The sequence below is a fragment of the Apostichopus japonicus genome, chromosome 4 (genome assembly GCF_037975245.1).
Source record: "Apostichopus japonicus isolate 1M-3 chromosome 4, ASM3797524v1, whole genome shotgun sequence".
NCBI classification, from domain to species: Eukaryota; Metazoa; Echinodermata; class Holothuroidea; order Aspidochirotida; family Stichopodidae; genus Apostichopus; species Apostichopus japonicus.
This window is the reverse complement of record NC_092564.1, coordinates 27384820-27403241: the sequence shown is the minus strand read 5'-3', so window position 1 is coordinate 27403241 and position 18422 is coordinate 27384820. Positions and strand designations below refer to the sequence as shown.

The 18422-nt window shown below is 36.4% G+C and overlaps 1 protein-coding gene across 15 annotated transcripts in view; it reads left to right on the top strand.

Moving 5' to 3' along the window:
• Window positions 1-18422, top strand: part of LOC139967003 (talin-1-like) — a 121347-nt gene that overhangs the window by 8791 nt on the left and 94134 nt on the right. For all 15 annotated transcript variants that reach the window (XM_071970585.1, XM_071970581.1, XM_071970575.1 and 12 more), the window contains exons 2-4: window positions 2584-2806; window positions 7246-7343; window positions 9270-9344. In XM_071970585.1, coding sequence (XP_071826686.1) covers window positions 2665-2806; window positions 7246-7343; window positions 9270-9344 — 315 coding nt within the window. In that variant the 5' untranslated portion in view covers window positions 2584-2664. The remainder of the gene's footprint in view (window positions 1-2583; window positions 2807-7245; window positions 7344-9269; window positions 9345-18422) is intronic.

The following is an 18422-nucleotide window of genomic DNA, read 5'->3' as shown; positions in this document are numbered from 1 at the left end:
TTTTATTCGTCGGTGATTAGTTGAATGGCTTTATTAATTAGATGTTATAGTTCGTCAAAACACTGTTAGACTCGTGGGGCATGAGAGTTTGATTGTGTCATTTAATTTCCAATCATACATTGGACAAATAGTTCAAAGGCTACAGTAGGACAATAGTTTATACAACCCCTGTATACAGTGTACAGTAAGTCTCCTACAGTACAGTAGGTTATATGGTTTTAGTTGGTTTACTGTTGTTCAGGTCATTAAGTGTATGCAATATGATGTATATATACTCCGCAATGCAGCGTACAGCAATGTTTTGCACACTTAAAACCTGCATTTGGTGTACAACTGTGCCTGATTCTGACCAGGACACGTAACATTCATGTCCACATAATTGAATTGAAGTTGTTATTTTAGAGAAGGGGAAGGAATCTAAATACTGTAAAATTCAAAGAGATTCATTTGGTTGCTCTAGGGTGGGTGTGATTTGGTGATTTCAATTAATCTGTTGGTCGGCTTTATCACATGCTGCAAAATTTTGTGACCGACAAATTTTATGTGTTGAATTGTTGCATATGTACAAACTAGTAAAACTGAAATTACAAGCATTGGACTTGAAATTAAGATATGTACACAGTTAACACAGACCACTCTGAATGATTGGTTTGTGGTTGGGATTGATCCAGTAATTGTATTTACAAATGGGTTGGGCCTTGCTTGTTTATTTTACATCCATTCTGTAGTTTGACAAAGAAGTTTAATCTGTAGTCGGGTAGACTAAAGAAAACATGGAGTCGGTAAATACTTTGCATAGTTTAGTTGATACGCTAGCTAAGTTTACAGTTTGATATACACAGTATGGTACTATGTACTAGTATTGTAGGTCAGGAGTGTACAGTTTTACAATCCCCACAGTTCACCATTTGTTTGAATTAGAGTATATTGGTACTACAGTAGAAGCCATCACCCTTCAAAATATTTTGTGTAATTTAACTGCAAAGAGTGTTCCCTGGTTGAACATACTGTAGTTATGGTAATGCTTATAATATTCCTAAATAACCATGTTTGTTTTGTGTGCTGTAATTTCTAGGTGGATTCAGAAAAAAATTCTGCAAGACCCTCTAGACTCTCCTTTGATAATAATGCTTCTTTGCTATTGTTTGGAATTGACACTGAAAAAAGATAATTTTTTGTTCAGTATTTTTACACAGGTCTCCTGTGTGTGCATTTTCATCTTTCAGTTACCATTGGAATGTGGAAAGAGTGACAAAAGGCCTATACACAAAACTGATTTCAGGTTTTTGGCCTGAGGCTCAGGTCATGTTATTGACACACAGTTCACAGAATGATGAAAAGTAAAGCAATACAATATGTGGTTATTGCTGGTTGTGGTGATTCAATGGCAGTCACCTTTCCCACCCATGGTTGGAAACAGTGGGCGCTAGTGCTTACCTCATTGGTCAGGAATTGACACACCAAGAGGTCTACAGAGGCTACGGTACTACTAAGTAATGATATTTTTTGCATTTGTGACTTACTACTAGGGTTAAATTTCGACGCGTTGTTTGTGCATACTTTAACATTTACACTATCAATAGAAGTTATATGCCCTTACTTAACATGAAACACATTTACAACATTAAGTTAAATAATGTAAATTTATATAGATATATACATGTACCATGTACAGTATACTGTATATTCATTCTAGCATGTTTACTCCACCTTGACTTACACTGCTACACTACTGTACCTGCCATAGGCTACCAACATTTCATGTTGAACAAAATGGTACAGTATGCTGCATAAATACATATATGTCCATATTTGATTGGTTTCCACCATTCAGTCAGTCAAACATAGGTTTTGCATTTGTGTGATGTGCTGTATATGTTGACAGACAGTATGAACCATATTGCCATAAATCACTGTATGCTGAGCATAACAGAACATGTTTGTTTTCATACTGTACTGTACTGTAGTAATATAGTAATCTGTAGGAATTTCACCTCTACTTTGATGCTGATGTTTTGCATAGTTGAGGTTTGAGTGAAGTCAGCTTGTATATATGTACAGTACCTACTGTACATAGATCAGTGACAGTTACAGTGTAGCATATGCTTGTCTGAAAGATAAAAAACATGAAAACATGGAAAAGGTGCTGGTTAAGCATATATGTGTTATGTCTGAAGTACATGACAATTATTAAATGGGAGGAGCCTGTAACTGAAGGTTACAGTTAGGGTTTTTAGCAGCAGGTTGGACCCATTCCAAGAAGAAAGGTTTTGAGAATAGTAAACTCATGTCAGACTTAATATCAATGTACAATGTCCTCTATTGTGTTTGACACAATTTATAAAAAAAGAAGACTGTCTGATACTTAGTCGCTGAAGGAAGTTCTAGAAACTTTGACTGTAGCACAGTATGATGATATATGCTACTTAAACCTAGACTGAACGGAAAAAAAAATTCTCTACAGTTCTTACTGTAGTGTTGCATTTGAGGCCTGTTACAAAAAGTGCTTAAAAGTTTTCATTCTAACTCATTCAAAAACCAAATCTACACTTTTTCTTCTTCTTCTTCTCCTTTCTGTGACAGGTGCCTCTAGTATTTTTCTCCACCATTAGTTTTACTGTCTGGATATTTTGAGGAAGCGTAAGCAAAGACTGCGTCGTCACCATGGCGCTGTTGTCGTTAAAGATTAACATTGTGTCGGCCAATAGCACAAAGACCATGCAGTTTGAGCCTGCCACTATGGTCTTTGATGTCTGCCGAATGATACGAGAGAAGATACCAGAAGCGTCCTTGATGCAAGGCCAAGGTACAGTATATGACTACAAATTATGTTGCATGTGTAGCATCCCACCATATATAGGAACAGCAGCTCTGGTAGAGCCCAATTTACAGCAATTCGTTCCATTGTCTTTTGATTGCATCTTTTGTATTATTATAACCACAATACCAGTGGATCTCTCTATCTGGATTTTAGCCCGACTTTAGCTTTCTCCATGGCTTACATGTACAGTAAGTTGTACATGTTGTTCACAGGGAACATGGTAGGTACCGTATGGTTATAGGTGGTGCATGCTTGGAGACCTGTCCATTATGTTGGTGGAGGAGGTGCACATGGTTGGAGGATTTATGTGCCTCCTCTCTCCTCATACTGCCTCATAAATTTCCCATCTTCCTTACAAGAATTAGTAACATCTGCCCACTGACCCAATTCTAGTTCACCTCTCACTTTCTCGCTCTCCCAAATCTACCAGTCTGAAGATGTGCTTGGAGTTGCCTTAAAGTACACATGACCAAGGTTGACGTTAGTTTAGGTTCTATGTTGGTACATGGGTTCTCAATAATTTTGAGAAATATACTTAACGTTTTCATGAGAAGTAGTTACTTTATATGAACAGTGTTCAGCCAGCTGCTAAACTAATGGTAAAATAGCAAGAAATTCAACTGGCTATACTGTACAGTAGTTTCAATGGTGTCTAAATGTCATTTGTTTGCATTTTTAGTGTTTAGAGGGCGGTGTGCCTGTTTTCATTAAATATGTGAGAAAATTGAAAAAATAATGGTATAATCGATAATTAAAATTCAGTTATTTTGAAACGCAAAAATGTCAATTGCTACAGATCATGAAAATGTTAATTGTTTAAGCCTCTTGAAGGTATACATAAAATTCACATTCCAGGAAATTTGTACAGCAGAAGTTAACGTATGACCATAAAGCACTTTTTGGATGAGTTGCCAAATGTATTAAAGTACAATTGTCTACCTGCAACATCAACATCTAGTTGCCTTTATATTGTGAAAGTACATAACATGGTTAGCATCATCATAGCCATTATCAGCTGATTGGCAAATGTATACTGCAGGTTGGCAGTACTTCCGACTGTGTGGGATGTTCATAGTAACTTACTGTACTGCAGCAAAGTACAACAAACCAATCCATTTGTTTTGTTTGGTATGGCCTTGTTATTGTAGTATTTTTGTGGGTACCAGCTCGGTTCTTTGACCCATTCAGTTTTCAGTCCCAATTGGTCCGTGACCAAAATATCTATTGCTATCAGTGGACAGATGTCAATACGGTTTCCTTAAAGTGAAAGTTTTTCGGTTTAAACAGGAAAGAACTTCAATTATTTTCAATACTAGTAGCCAAATAAACTCAAACTTGTCAAAATAAGAGGATGTGGTGGTACCCATGAAGCTTGTTTTCCCTTCATGTACAGTATGATGATTGCCACATAAACTCTGTCAATACATTTTTACCTAGAAAGAAAGCTCCCAAATTATTGGAAAGGGGATGTGGCTGTATTATTTTGTTTTTTGGTCTTGAATGAATTGTAAGGTATTAATTATGGATACTGGTTTGCAAAATGTTAAGAATTTGTTGCCCATAAATTTATTTAGCTGCAGAACTGTAATTGGATGAAGGGACTGGTGCGTTTGCGACGTATAATCTCAAACATGGCAACTTATCCTTTTATCTCATGCAGTACTTGGCAGGTAGTTTGTGTAGATGTACCCCATAGGGCCCATTGTCTCATCATTCTCACGTTTGTAGCTACAGTATTTTCAACAACAAGAAGTCATTACGTCTTTACCAAATTATATCATTTTGACTAATTAGTATAACTTTACCCATGTAGCATTGTTGTGTTCATCAACCAGAATGACATTTGAAATCTGGTTTGTTTTCCCCCCAAAAATGGCATTAATATTAAATACCCAATAAAATGTTAAGAAAATGTTTTGAAAACATGTACGACTTGACATGTGTTTTGGGTAAATGAAACATCAGTTCATATATTTTGACATATATATATATGATTAGATCATTATAATTGTGATGGATGTATTCTAACAGCAAGTGAATGTTATGTTCCATAAAATCATGTCCTGCGCGTTCAATTGTGTTACAAATTATTTGCTGGTTCACGCCCATGTTGTGTCATATATTTTGCTCTCTGCAAAGTTGATGTACAGTACCAGTGTTGCTGCACTCTATTCTTGGGTACAATAATTAATATAAAATTGCAGGTATTACTTTACATACTGTATATATACGGCTGGTTTTAGTATGACAAGTTATTCCAGTTTTCTCCCATTTATGTACCTACATAGATACCTTGAATACAATATTAATTATCATGTTAGTTTGGTACTGATTACATTTGAAAGTATACAGTACATTAAAATCCATGAACAAGAGAATAATTTCAGTGTTCAAGTTTTGCAGAGCAGTTTTAAAGACTCTGAGCTTTGTCTCCTATGAAATACTATGGTTCCTGTACTGTACAGTACATGTGCAAACATTACTATGCTGTACATCTCTACACAGTTTGTTTAGTAGTTTGCCCATTTTGCATAGCATTTTGTGATGCGATACTGGGTAAATTATTCCCTGTACATTTCACTGGTCATATTGAATGTGCTCTGTATTCAGGCATGACGTTACAGTGTCTTCAAACCACCAATGTTAATTACTCATTGTAGTATCACAGTATCATAATATCATGCGTGTGTAAAAGCAAGTAAAACCTTTTCTGAAGGTTAAGTACTGTGGAAGGTACTGTACTGTGATAATGTACATTGAGGAAACCCCTAGCACTATGCACTATTACAATGAATGTATACTACGGTACTGAACTTTTGACTTACTGTACATCTGATGGGGAGCAGAAAAAGCCAATAGCTTGGGTGTAGCTATCTATTTACCATGGAAAAACATTACAACGATATGGTAATGCTATTATTACCAGGGTAATCATGCTAAATATAATAGGCTGCCTGGCTGGTTTACTTGCATGGTTTATTTATACATGTATTATGAAGGTGCATCATAGTGTGACCCGATAAATGTAACTGAAAATAAAAGTTGAATACAAACGTTGTCTTCTGTTTGTTAATCTACACCTATTTGCTAAAAGTTGAGGCTATGTTCTACAGTACAGTGCTCAAAGTCCAGGCTTCAGATAGATCATAGTTATTTACTACAGTAACTTGGTCTACTAGGTGTACTTTGAACTGCCACAAGCAATGCACTGTTGCTGTGTCTGTTTTAGATGTGTAATTTGTTGGATGAGGCTTGACGAAAGTTGACATTTTGAGAGTTCTGTTTGCTGTAATGCCTTCAATAGTGTATATGAGGGATGTTAGAGATTATCTCCTAAAGAGCACATGTCAACATGCCAGTGTATTGTAAACTAAAGTGAAACTTAAGACTTTGACCAAATTCCCCAGTATATTAATAGTGACGTTTAAATTGAACATGTGGGACAGATTTTATTACGTTGTTTGTTATCTGCATGAAGTTTGGTATGCAGGGGAAATGTTTGCTCAGTGTCGAAAAGAAACTTTGAAAAGAAACGTTGAAAATGGGAAGGTTGTCAAGTTCAAATTTTGGTTCCTTGCTGGAAGGTGGATGAGCTTCATATGTAGTACATGGATTCACCTTATTAAGAAGAAGCACCCTGTTGTTTTCTGTGGAGGTCGAATGTCATTTGAGGTCATCACAGGGTCGTGTCGTTCATGGACGCACCTTATTGATTAGAAGTGCCCTATTGTTTTCTGTGTAGGTCAAAGGTCAATGTAGCTCAAAGTCCAAAAACCTTGTAAACATGATAAAACTTTAAGAATGAAGCCAAATTTGACTTCATATTTGACATGTTGATGTACCCTATTGAGTATAAGAACCCTTTTTTCCCTCCGTAGTTTAAAGGTCATGTGAGATCAGACCTGAATATTAAACAACCTCGACACTGAAACCAATGTCATCATTAGGCCATGTTTAGGGACCTCAATAGATTACAGTCATTCGTTTGCATCCATTATGGAAATATAAACATCAATTGAAATAAGTAAGTAAAGAAAAACAAGAAACACTGAAGCACATGTGTCCTGATGATGTCATATTAAGACTTGACCAAGTCTTCTGCCTAAAACCTTACTGCATAAACCTGTGATATCACCCAATTGAAGATTTTTTTTCTGATTGAAGTACATTGTAGCTATTAAGGTGAAGTCCGTCATGACAATTATCTCTGTCACTTTGATAGACCAATAACAATGGATGGTGGGGCCTGTGTCTCATTAAAACATGGAAACAAAGCTGGCTGTCCTATGGGCAATCATGAATAGTATTATCACCAGTGCTAAGTGAACATTTTTCCAACCTAGTTAATATCCCTCTATAGCAATAGCATGTTGATGATTGCATGTTTACACGTAAAAATAAACGTTTTGGAATTTCTTTCACAGCCACTGAGTATGGCCTTTTCCTCCATGATGAAGACCCGAAGAAAGGAGTATGGCTGGAATCTGGGAAGACTTTGGAGCATTACATGCTCAGAGAAGCAGTATGTACCTGATTTTTCATCACATTTTGATGTCATTCATATTGATTTTTAATTTTTTTCCTCCAAATATTACACTGTGTCTGTAGTTCCCATGTAGAACTCCATGCATTAGTATTGGGTTTACTGGGAGACAATAAAAAATATCTTCATTAATCAAAGAAACTGCTATTTCACCAGAAATGAACATCCTTCAGTCTATTTTGAACTCCTTAATTGATCCAATAAATAATGGATACGTTGACCTGATTATATATTTTAAGGTGATCACCATGTTTAACTGTGGCTTACATTGATCATCTTGGAGACGGATGAATATTTTAAGACCGTTTACACACGTCAATGCACTGTAAGTGTCGAAAACGTGACAGTAGCCAGAGAATGGCGGCTTTGGTATTCGTGAAAGTAATTAAGGGAACATGAGAGAAAATGCTGAAGTTCATCTTGAAAGATGCTTCCTGCTTTGAGAAGAATATACGTAGAGCTCAAATATGAGGTTTTACGTTATTGTAATTGCACTTGTAGTCCATTGAGATGTCATTATGTGCACAAATAGTTAAAAAACCATCATAGTTTAGAGCTCCATCAGGACATATATTTAGGATTTTGTCAGTTCCATGTCTGATTTTGTCATTTTATTCTGATCGAATTTCTTTTGTGACTCTAGGTGAATAGCATTAACTAGAATTACAGCTATTAAACAGTGGACCTCTCACCTCTGCAGAAATAAATAGACTTGACTGCGTTCAATGCGTGGAAAGCGCTCCCAAGTAAACAGGTAATTGCAGTGAACGCGGTAACTGCAATCCTAGTCAAAAGGAATTGAGCACGATGTAAACTGATTATTATTAATATTTCCACGCAACTGAAAAAGTAAGGTTCCATACTGTAAAAACATAGAATATGAGGAACAGGAATCTGAGAGTTAATCTGATGAAACTAGTCATCCATCAACAGATCGTGGTTTGCTTTGAACTTGCTGGTAGAAAGGTAGTTTAAGATTTGATTTGAGGTTGAAACGGATTTCTCGTTCCATTTTGCGTGATACACTGTACATGGTGAAGAGCTGCATCCCTAAACCACAGTACACAGTATGATGGTAAAATTTTACTGGCAGGCAGGCCTCAGCAAGTACTGTATGTAGCTTGTGTATTGTGTGTGTGACGTACCGTACAGCAGCCCTCAAACCTGGATCAATCACATGTCGTCATCTTGCTGGTTTCATCAAGATTGATTGCTAAAACCTGAAACGTGCTCAAAAAAAAAAAAAAAAAATAGAAAATAACAACACACTGAAAAATTTTCTTGTAACTCAGCGATGCTGTGATTTATTTAAAATATTTAACAAATCAAAAACAAAAGGGAAAGGTGTCTTAAGTTACTTTCTCAAGGGGTAGGTGGGGTGGGGTGGGGGGGGGAAAGCTCATGGGAAGTGGGGGATACTTTTCTGTGGGGAATTTGGAGGGAACCCAGTGTGACAATTTGAAGGATACACTCACAACAGTTAAATATCAGTGTATATTGAATCATTCAGAATAACATAAGATCTTGCCATTCATAAAAGTCTAAATAACTCAAAAGATTTGAAATGACAGAGCTGATTCACTTCTCTTCTCTTGTAACGGTCTCATCTTTACCACTACCAATATATATATGTCTCCCAATCGACACAGCTTATAAAAATGGCACCTGGCAACACTTTGCACACGTTTTGGTAACAATTCTTTTCCTCAGCATTCTGAATCTAATACTCTGAAATGTCAAATGGCCGTTTATCATGATGCATATACATGTATGTTAAATCTTTATCACAAGGTAATTGAAGGTTTACAAATCTCCTTTAATAATTTCATCACAAAACCCCCCCCCTCCCCCCAAAAAAACATGTGACTCTCTTTATCTCTCCTTTTCTTCCATCTCGTCTCTTAGGATATCCTGGAGTACCGTAAGAAGATCCGACCACTGAGGGTCAAAATGTTAGATGGATCGGTGAAGACCGTTCTGGTGAGTTTCTCTCTCTTTTTGATATCTGAGATATGAATATATAATGATGCTCTGCTTACAGAGCAGAGAGCTATTGAGTTCCCATTGATTGATGGTAGCATCTCACCCGTCATACGCTGAGAGGAATTGAAGATGAACAAAGATGAGAAACTAAGATGCAATCTCTGATGAAGATGGATGGTGTATAGTGATGAGCCGTCTCATCCTGTTCATTTACTGAATTGATAAGTAACGATTGAGCCCAAAAATTCTAACGACAGTCAAACGTTCAATGTTTCGTCTCGGGAGAAATAGTCTAGGTCATGGCCATCAAACCACATGACGTCAAGAACACAAAAAAGTGTGATATATTCCAACGAGGAAAATAGGCCGATGAAAATGATCCTAGTTTTGCTCGATATGTCAAACAGATTTTGATGTAAATGGCTAAGTTTGCTAGCCTTTATCTTACAAATTTAGGCATTTACAGCAATCTGACATTTTTTTGTGGTTGATCCCTGCTGGATCGGCACAACCCCGACCAACTTGACCAGCTGTAATCTCTGCAGAAAATAGAGATATAAAATGTGTCCCCTTAGGAAGCTATTGTTTTATTTTCCTTTGATATTTTGGACTTTTTTGTATCCAAATTTTACTGTCTTTTGATGGTTTGGTTTGTGATTGAATTACAATTACATGTTAACTTTCATTGCATTCTTTGCATTTCTAAGCGTACCCAAAGAGGACACATACTTGCACCAAACCATCATCTTTAGCTTATTTGACAGATTTTCAAGCCTGAAAATGTTAATAGTATTGACTCTGTAATTAGTGGCATCATTAGGTCATGTAAAAAAACTTCAGTATTTTAGAATCCACATTTGCAAAACCAATCTCTAATTACAGAAACTAAACATTGTTAGTAAAATAATTAAAAACATACCCAAAATGAAGCACATATGTGGCTCAATGATGTCATATTTAGACTTGCTGAAAGTCTTTAACCGTGGATGTGAGGGGAACATTAAATATGTCATATCTCCCAAATGGAATAAGATTACTCTTAGTTGTTTGGGGTAAGTTGCTCATGACAGTTATCTTTAGATATCCAGTAATGATGTTTGGGTTCTTTGTGTCTCCTTTAATGGGTGAGATTCAATGATCACCTCCTGATCCTGCCTCTCCCTGCATCCTTCATATGAATTTCATGAAATAAAAACACGTAAATTAAACTGAAAATACATACCTTCATGTTTTATTACATAATCCCTACAGCTGTAAATGTCCTCTCAAATTTCGATTCAACCTTACAAACTGAACACATATAAATGCTATATCTATATGTAAATATATATATACACATAAATATGTTTATATATTTTATATATTATATCTATATATATATATTTACTCAGACAGCAATTTGAAATTGTTGGCGTCATTGATGTCTGGAGCTACACAAGCATAACAATTAAAAGCCCCAGCATGGTAGATCATAAAAAATCATGAAACGGTTATTTGCACATTGAATTGTGTAAAGGGATATATCTTAAAGGAATGCATTGTAGGATCATGATCAGTGGAGGAAAATTTAGGAAAAAGGAAAGTTTGTTGAGGACAGTTTACTGCATTTGATAAAATTCAACCCCAAATTTGCATATTTTAACATTATCGAGTAATGGTTAAAGTAGGATGTTCGAAAGAGTTGTTCATGTAAACTCCTTGATGTAAAAGTGTGAGGGGAAAAATAAAACAAAAAGAAATTGGTCAATTGCTTGGAGTTCTGTGTAGCCTAGCATTTGAACACCACAAGTGCACAATAACAACAATGTTTTTTTACTTTTTTTGCTATCCATCCGCAAAGAATTCTTTTCCTGTGTATCGGTTAAAGGCATCAACCAACAGTTCTGATTTTAACATTTGAATTGACAGTCGAGGCTCCTGTCTGATACTGTACTGTACAGAATAGCTTGTACTTCATCACAATATGGTTTTAATTTTGTGATAGCAATAGTTTATTATTTGTCTACATGACTATTAATTTTGATTGTAACACTGCATAATTACTCCAATCATTTACATAACAACATCAAGAAGTATACTCAGGTTTTTTGTATTATTGAGAACTTGTGTTAATTATGAAGCAAGTGCCTTAAGGGGTTTTAATATATTCGATGTCTCGTTTGCATTAATGAAACAAATCCATCGGGTAAGTCTCCAAGCCATTTGCACTAAGAGTTACATGTTAATTACGATATAACTAACAATTTCATTCAATTAAGTTGCCTGCATACCTTGGTTACATTATTAAATTTTTGTAGGCAAGTTCTATGGAAGACCAATTAAAGTAAAGATTCTATTAATTAAATAACAAGTGAAGCCTATGGGCTGCTTTGTACTACTTACAGGGACATTCAATTTAGATAAATGGTCCATCTTTGCAACATTCTTACATCAGTGTCCATGTAACCCACAGAATTCAACTACATGTTTGACCTCTTTTAAGTTTGGAAAATTCATAAATTTTATAAGGTTTATCCATTCTAAAATAAAGAGTTCCTTATGCGCAAGCATTCCTTGCCAAAAGACAGAACAAAAGGCACACTACAACAAGTAATTACTTAATACATAATAACTTAGAAATGGTCTTACTGATTCTCAGTGTGATAGGTACCCCCAAAACTGTCACAAACTGGACCCTTCAGTTTTGGAATGACCCTATATTTATTAAGTGATACACAACCCTTTATTTAACCCCAAAGTGTGTAGGATATTACTGTAGAAGACCAGACCCATTCAACGTGTACAGTACGTTCCAAATCACCAATTCGATAGTATACGTATGCACCGAACCATCCATTGAAGGAAACCCCACTGTGACAACAACCTTGCATTTGCCTTTTCATCGCCACGAATATGAGATGAAGTTTAATATCATTAGTATTTTCCTGGCTACCTCTGTACATGGGAGTAATATCCATGGTGTGATGAAATGTAAACCCTCCATGTCTCTTTGACCATGTTTAATTGATTGATTACCCGTCAATCACTCGGCAGCCTACATGAGAAGATCCTCCCATTGTGACTTGAATGTTGAGCTGAGAAGAATAATAAACCATCTCAAATGCTTTGCCATATGTGTGCTTTAACATTGTGAAATAATAAAAGCCAATTCTGCTCGTAGTAGTTTTATTGACTACAGAATTCTCTGACAAGGTTTTTCTCTTTTTTATTATTTTTTTTTACGAGGATATAGCATTTTTTATGCCATCCCAAGAGCAGATCAATATTCTCACAGACCAAAAGGGTGGAAAGAAGGGATTATATACAGTATTAAAGCAGAGCTATGTTGGGTTATTTTTTTGATCAGTTTTTCTTTGGCTATTTGGGGCTAAGATCTCGTAACAATGTAGTCAATGAGCTAGACCAATCAGCTATGAGTTTACAACTTATTAAATTAAAGTTGGAAATTTTTGAAAATTTCCAGTTTTCCCACTAACATCATGTCATTATTTCTGCTGTTAGAAATGAAAACTTGTCTGGGTCATGAAAATGTTGACAGTCAAAACAAAGTCGTTAATATCGGCTGACGAAGCTTCATGTGGTGAAAAACATGTAAGAGGATGGGCTCTCTTATTGTAATTTTCATGATTAATGTCTCTCATATCTTGAGTAAGACATGGTACGTTAGGTAAACTTGCTGATCGACCAACTGGAGAGTGCTGCATTAAACATTAATGACAAACGATATTAAAGCAGAGTTCACAGCTTGATTCTGTAATTTAGGAATATGATATATAAGCTGGTGGATTTTTCTTGTTACAGATGGTACATACATATATAGTTAACTTGTGTTTAGTGTTCTAATTGGACATTTCATATGACTCATGAGTCCATTGTCAGTATTTTCCATCAAAATTTTGGATATTACTGTGAAATTAAAAACTTATTTGCTGTGAACATTTATTGATATAGTTTATAATTACGTGTAGTGCAGAGTCAGTCCGTTTGATATCGTCAGGTTACAATTTCTTCCGAGAAACCCGATATTTTAGCTTAGATTACTTACATGTATTTCCTGAAATTTGCTACAAACATTTATTGATATAGTTTATAATTACGTGTAGTGCAGAGTCAGTCCGTTTGGAATCGTCAGGTTACAATTTCTTCCAAAAATCCTGGTTTTTAGCTTAGAATACTTGTGTATTGTATTTCCAGAAAACTTTAAGAACTGTTCTTATTGTTTATCTTGATATGCGGTGTATTTAGTAGACTATCATGACAACTGGTTCTTACAAATGTAGTACTGGCCCTGACTACCTTGAACAAAATTTTTCAAAGTTTTAAGATATCATCCCTTTAAGTGACGACAAATAACAAAGTATATTACAGACTTGGTTGCCATGCGAACAGTTCCCATTTAAACCAGTTTGAAAGAGTCGTTCCATTTAATCATTTTCAGCATATTAATTCTTTAATGAATTTATAGCATTAACCCCTCAGACCAGCTTTAAACACCTAAAGTGATGAGTTTAATATTGATAAGGTACGGCTCACTTGATGTGAGAACAATTTAGAGGAGACGTTTTCCCGACCTCTGCGCTGTCCAGCAGAAATTGAATTTTCTGCGGTTAATAATTTTCAAGTCACTAAAAAAAACGGAAGACCAACGCAGATTCTCTTGATTGGATTTTGGTCCCTGGAAGAATAATTAAAGTAGCTGGATGAATCAGCGATCGGCTAGCAAATGTTTGTCCCGCATCAATCTTAGCATCATGCACCACTGAGTGCTGACTCATCCAAACATCGCAGCTACAGAACTTAAAGCAGCTTAGTGGACTTCCAAACTTGCCGACACGTTCGTTGCGATTGGTTAGTCAGCCCCAAAGAGTACTCTCTGTATGTACTGAGTCTTTCAAAATGTCAGAGTGGAACAGGTTGCACATGTTTATATTTGCTCCCTTGGACCATATATTAACTATGCTTCTCGCTTACCTGTCTCCCCACAAACATAGCACCTTTGTTGTAACGTGCCTAGAATGAACTGGTTACCTTTTAACACTCCGATCTGCCATGCTTAAAACCTGGTATCATTCTTGAGCCGTTTCCTCTATTGACCCTCCTAATGTCATCACCCTCTGTTCCTCTTGGTTTGTATGATTCAGAGAGTCCTATGTACAGCGCTCTTCAACTAGGAGTCTCATCCTCCTGAATCTGCTGTCTGTATTCTGGGTTATACTCTCCATCCCCTTCCCTACAGAACCATCCATCATGAAACCTCCATTTCAACCATCGTTTTCTAAGACCAATATGGTTCTATTATATAACATATTCCAACTTGAGTTTGGACAAACTTTCCAGATTTCAGCAGTGCCAGTGGTTCATCATTCAGCAAATCCTTTAATAATAATAATTTATTCAACAGTTATTGTCACAACGTTTAAGCGACCACAAATGTGGGAGAAACCCGCAAGGGCTTATGGATTACAACTTACAGGTCGGGTGGCTTCCAATTCAACATTTTAGCTCAAATTTGGAATCTTTTCAATTTAGAAAGTCATTTCAGATGGGAAAATTGTAGATTGCTCTTGGATGAAAAACCCAACTTAACTTATTGCTTCAAATGCCACTCGGCCACAGCACCGGTTAAGAATTTTTACCACAATGAATTATGTCAGACATTGAAGTCGATGGGCGGTTTCCACTTGGCTTGTTCAATTAAATCGAAACTTATACAATTTTGTTTATAAATGATCTATGTCAATCCAAGCGGTCATCTGTATGCTTTCGTAAGACAATGCAGTCCTGGTGATATTATTGCTTTAGTGAATTGTAGGAAATACCCCTTCAGTTTTATATCAACAACGGTGTCTTCTATCGGAAAGAGGAAATGTTGTTTAATCCCTGTTCATTTCTGGTTCAAATTATGCGGCATATATTTGATGAAAGTACACTGTAAAACGATGCTTGGACTGGGATTGACTATGTTGATAAGTTACCATGTAGAATCGAGTGTCTTGAAAACAATTTCCTTTCCAATGTTCAATATGCTGTACAGCGTGAGATGTATAATTAATTACGTTAGTTGTGACTAGAGGTAATTGCTACTATGGTCTGCAGAAATCATGCAGTGCTTTGGTGTTTGCTTTGTTCTCAAAGATGCATCAGATGCCCTGGGAATGCAGCCAGTTGGGACAATTTGCTAATACCTCTCTAAACTGTACTCCAATACCATGCTTCAAAGCACTGGTATTGTCAGTACACACAGCTGCTCCTTAACCTTGATCTGATAGAAACATGATATTCATACTGCTCGTAATGACAATAGGAGTGCTCTGAAGCGGGACATGACACTACAGTATAGAAAAAATTGTCCCAACTGGGTGGGGAGTGGATTGCGCGAGGATGCTAAAATATCAAAGATAGAATGAAACATTAATACTTGTGTTTATGATATTCATAGAGAATAAGATAATAAGAGAAGAGTAGCATTTAACCACCAAGGATACTGTAGATGAAAGGTTTTGAGCTGTTAGTCTTAGATTTATTCATCCTAGTTCATTTCCTACCTTACCTGTCTCTTCAAAACCCTCAACACACTGGCTGTATCATGCCAACAATGAGACTGATAAACCCTTTGGGGTTGGGTGGGGGGGGGTGAGAAGATAGATAAGCTTGTAATTCATAAATTATCCATACCTGGTAACCTTTATTTTCCTTATTATCCTTTTTCAAATTATTCTGCTATGCTGCAGAAACTGATTCTAAATTATTTCAAATGAAACTTGACTAGTCGAGCTAAACAAATGCATTGTGAGTGGCTTTTAGTTGCTAATAGTTTACATTTGATACAGAATATAGGGTAGCACCACCCTCACCCACACCCTTACCTCCCACTCCTCACCCACTGTAATTTATAAAGTCCTTGCAAATTTAGGGCTTGGTGACAGTATTTTCATAATGGCAAACCTGAAAATAGAACTTTTCTGAGTCATTTCCTGCACAACCTGATGTCATACAGTGGACAATGGATCATGGCATTGTTTGCATTCTTAGTCTTGTCCAAACAATGCATCCGTCATAGCTACCCAATGATTGGGAGAATTGTTGAAATTGTTATGTTAAAATGGAAAAATATCATATGAAAACAATATTACTGAGTTCATCCTTCTAGTTTCTTCAACTTCGTTAAATATGTAACCTTACAGTATTACCTACAGCTCTACATATAGTACTTTCTGGATGAATGCAGCTTACAACGTCACCTTGACAAGGTAGAAGAAAAACATTACCACTTTAAAAGTCAGGTTATCTGATGCCAACTGCAGCTGGTGCAACCTGTACATGACCTTTGACCTCCAGTATGTCATTACTTGTCTAATTACACCTGCAGGCACTCAACATTGTTTTAATCTACCTGTCAACTGAGGTCAAAGTATGACAGTCAATATGCAGGAATCCTAGAACAAATATTACTACTATTCCAGTTGTCTTGCTTCCAAGATGTTTACTATACTGCACAGGTGCTTCTCCATTGCACCAATGACAAGATGGGGTGTGACAATCTGTACCATACACAGTTCCATGTGCAACTCTACAGCTCTCTAACACACACAGGCACACATTGAAAATTGTATCGGATTGAACTTGGTCAAGTATCATGAATGATGGTTGCACACCAATGATATCATGCATATTTGAATCATGGGATTGAAGGGTTGGATGGTCTTTGTACCATGCACATACATGTCCTTTTTGCAGGTGTACAACTTCTAAAAAAGTGAGTGATTTTGTATCCTGATTGGGCTTAGTCTTGCTACAGTAGGTGAATGTTAGAAGCAGTGAACAAGTTTGTAAATCATCAGTAAAGGGAGTTCCACTGTTTGTACCATGCACAATTTTTTTTTCCACTTTCTGAGCTGTACAGCATCTGGATTGATGAAACATTAGGCAAAAGTAGTTGAAATGTTGGCATTCCATTTTAATTGTTATGAAGCTAGTGATCCCTATCTTGGGACTAATGTGAAATAATTGCAAATTAAGTTTTTTTATAGAAAGATATCCTTCATAAGCCATAATGTAATGCATTAACTTCAGAGTTTGTAGATAAAATAATGAAAAAACAATATATACCTCTAAAACTGATTAAAAAGGTAACAACATCAGTCATGTGTGCATAAAGTAGAACATTATTTCTGTTAATGTCATCTCAGATGAAAAGAAAAAAGAAAACAAGTGTACTGTAAGTAGTGTGTGCAAACAGTTATGGATTTTTACTTATTAATGTTCCCTAGGCTTTGTGGATTGAGGTTAGTATGTTGGGGGGGGGGGGCGGGTGGAAGAGATGGGCACAGTATGTATAGTTGATTGGTTCATAAATAATCAAACCCGACAAGTTTTCCGGAAGGTTTCTCTGTAAGCTCAGATAACAGATCTGTATAAAACGTAGCTGTGCCTCATGAGGAAGCAGACAAAATGATGAGGAGAGTTTGACAATCTAGTGGGTCTTTTTTATTATTCATGAGCTGTGTTCTGTCTGGGTGTCAGTTAAATGTGAATGCTACTGTAACATATTGAACAGTATGGTTAACCTTCCTGTGGAACAGCATTGCTGCACATGACACAGACATTGGATCTGAAATAACATACAACTGGATGGCAGGTTCTGTCAACCATTTCTGATTAATATCCGTGGTCCAAACTGTATTTTAATCTTCCAACCACTCATCCCTGCCTCATAAAATGTTGTTGTTTCATATCAGCAGATCAGATTTGCCAAGTGCTCACAGGTAGAGATAACATAGAAAACTTCAGTAGTAAATATTCACATGAACAGTAGCATGTTTAAGGTGCGGTACAGTCAATGCAGCATTGGTTTTTGCCAGAATACTGTGAGCAGTGGGGGGGGGGAGGGGGGGAGATGGTCACTTGTTAAACAATTTGAAATATTAAGTCCGAAAATCTTCTAAACAAATTAAGTTAAATAGTTTTACTTTATGGAATTGATAGTCTTGGTACATTTAGAAGGAAGAGTTCTTGAGCAGTCAACAGTGGGTTTGGTACAGTCAAAGCAGCATTGGTTTTTGCCAGAATACTGGG